We start from the raw sequence: 1,352 nt of genomic DNA on the forward strand, positions 1-1,352 counted from the left end.
AAAAAAAAAGAAAAAAACTATAACTCTCTTCAACACTGGGTTTATTTTATTACGATAAAAGCCGTTTGAGGAGTATCGCTTTGAGTGGTTTAAGTGAGAAAGGAGCACTGACAACGCTTGCCGATACTTCACTACTGGACACATTCATTTCTTTTATTTATTTCTTTTTTTATATATTTGTGACCTTCGCTGAGGAAGTTATATCTCTCCGCAAATCGCTTGTGTTATCCATGACCTCTATGAAGGATCCGTTGAGTTTGGACCACCATCACCACAATCACCACGTTACCGGGAGTAAACACACGCCGCTTACGATGGCCTCTAGTCTGCAACCGCTCCAGCGGTCTGTGGACTCGAAACACAAGCTGGAGGTACACACGGTTTCAGACACCTCCAGTCCAGAGTCCGTAGGTAAGCACTGATCCTCTGAAGAGATATTTAACTGGAGTGTTTTCGGGTTTGGTGTCAGTTACCATTAGGTAACTTTTCTTCAAAAAGAAACCGTTTAAAACATCTCCCTCAATTTGAAAACAGAGTAGGTTACAGTGTGAGGCATGCAAATAGGCTATATCAAGACATGGAACTGGCAGTTAGTTGATTCATAGGACTATTGAACTGGGCTATAAGTCATGCCCTTTGACAAGGCTTTATTTACTTAAATTGTGTGTGAAAATGTGGGCTTCTCACAAATGTTTACACTGTGGCATTGCGTTTTGTATGGAATAATGCAAACATTCCCTAACCCTAATGTTCCTTTTTTTCGTATGATGAAAAAGACATGTTGCGTTCATTGTGGTTAAAATATTTTCTAAACCTTGATTTTAGAACATTTGTACTTGGATTTTTAGTTCAGAAACATCAACATCATAAGTTGTTGCCAGGGAACCTACTTGTTACTATGATGTCAAATATTTTCAATTCAATAAAACGGAATTAGATTTATCTCCCCCACACAGACTTCTCTAATGTGTCAAAACTGAGCCTCAAGCTTAAAAATTGTTCCTCTTGGATTAAATATTTATTTTAAAATACTGTATTACTTTGCATTGCAGAGAAAGAGAAGGGACAGAGTAAAAACGAAGATTCGACTGATGACCCATCGAAAAAGAAGAGACAGAGGCGGCAACGAACGCATTTTACTAGCCAACAGCTCCAGGAACTGGAGGCCACTTTTCAACGGAATCGCTATCCGGACATGTCCACTAGAGAGGAAATCGCTGTTTGGACTAATTTAACAGAGGCCAGAGTCAGAGTAAGTTTGATAAATGAAATGGCATTGAAATAATATGTGTTTGGAAACAAATCCACAATTCAAGGATCAAATTCAATATTTTAAATTAGCCCACTAAATA

The 1,352-nt window shown here is 38.4% G+C and overlaps 1 protein-coding gene across 1 annotated transcript in view; it reads left to right on the forward strand.

Annotated features, from left to right (window-relative positions):
• Window positions 1-17: 17 nt before the first annotated feature.
• Window positions 18-1,352, forward strand: part of LOC107569829 (pituitary homeobox 2) — a gene marked incomplete at its 3' end in the record, with an annotated part of 19,604 nt that continues 18,269 nt past the window's right edge. Inside the window, exons 1-2 of the mRNA XM_016255984.1 lie at window positions 18-411; window positions 1,053-1,252. Of these exons, the coding sequence (XP_016111470.1) occupies window positions 231-411; window positions 1,053-1,252 (381 nt within the window). The remainder of the gene's footprint in view (window positions 412-1,052; window positions 1,253-1,352) is intronic.

This window comes from Sinocyclocheilus grahami, unplaced genomic scaffold, assembly GCF_001515645.1.
Source record: "Sinocyclocheilus grahami isolate Dianchi unplaced genomic scaffold, SAMN03320097.WGS_v1.1 scaffold1385.1, whole genome shotgun sequence".
Classification (NCBI taxonomy): domain Eukaryota; kingdom Metazoa; phylum Chordata; class Actinopteri; order Cypriniformes; family Cyprinidae; genus Sinocyclocheilus; species Sinocyclocheilus grahami.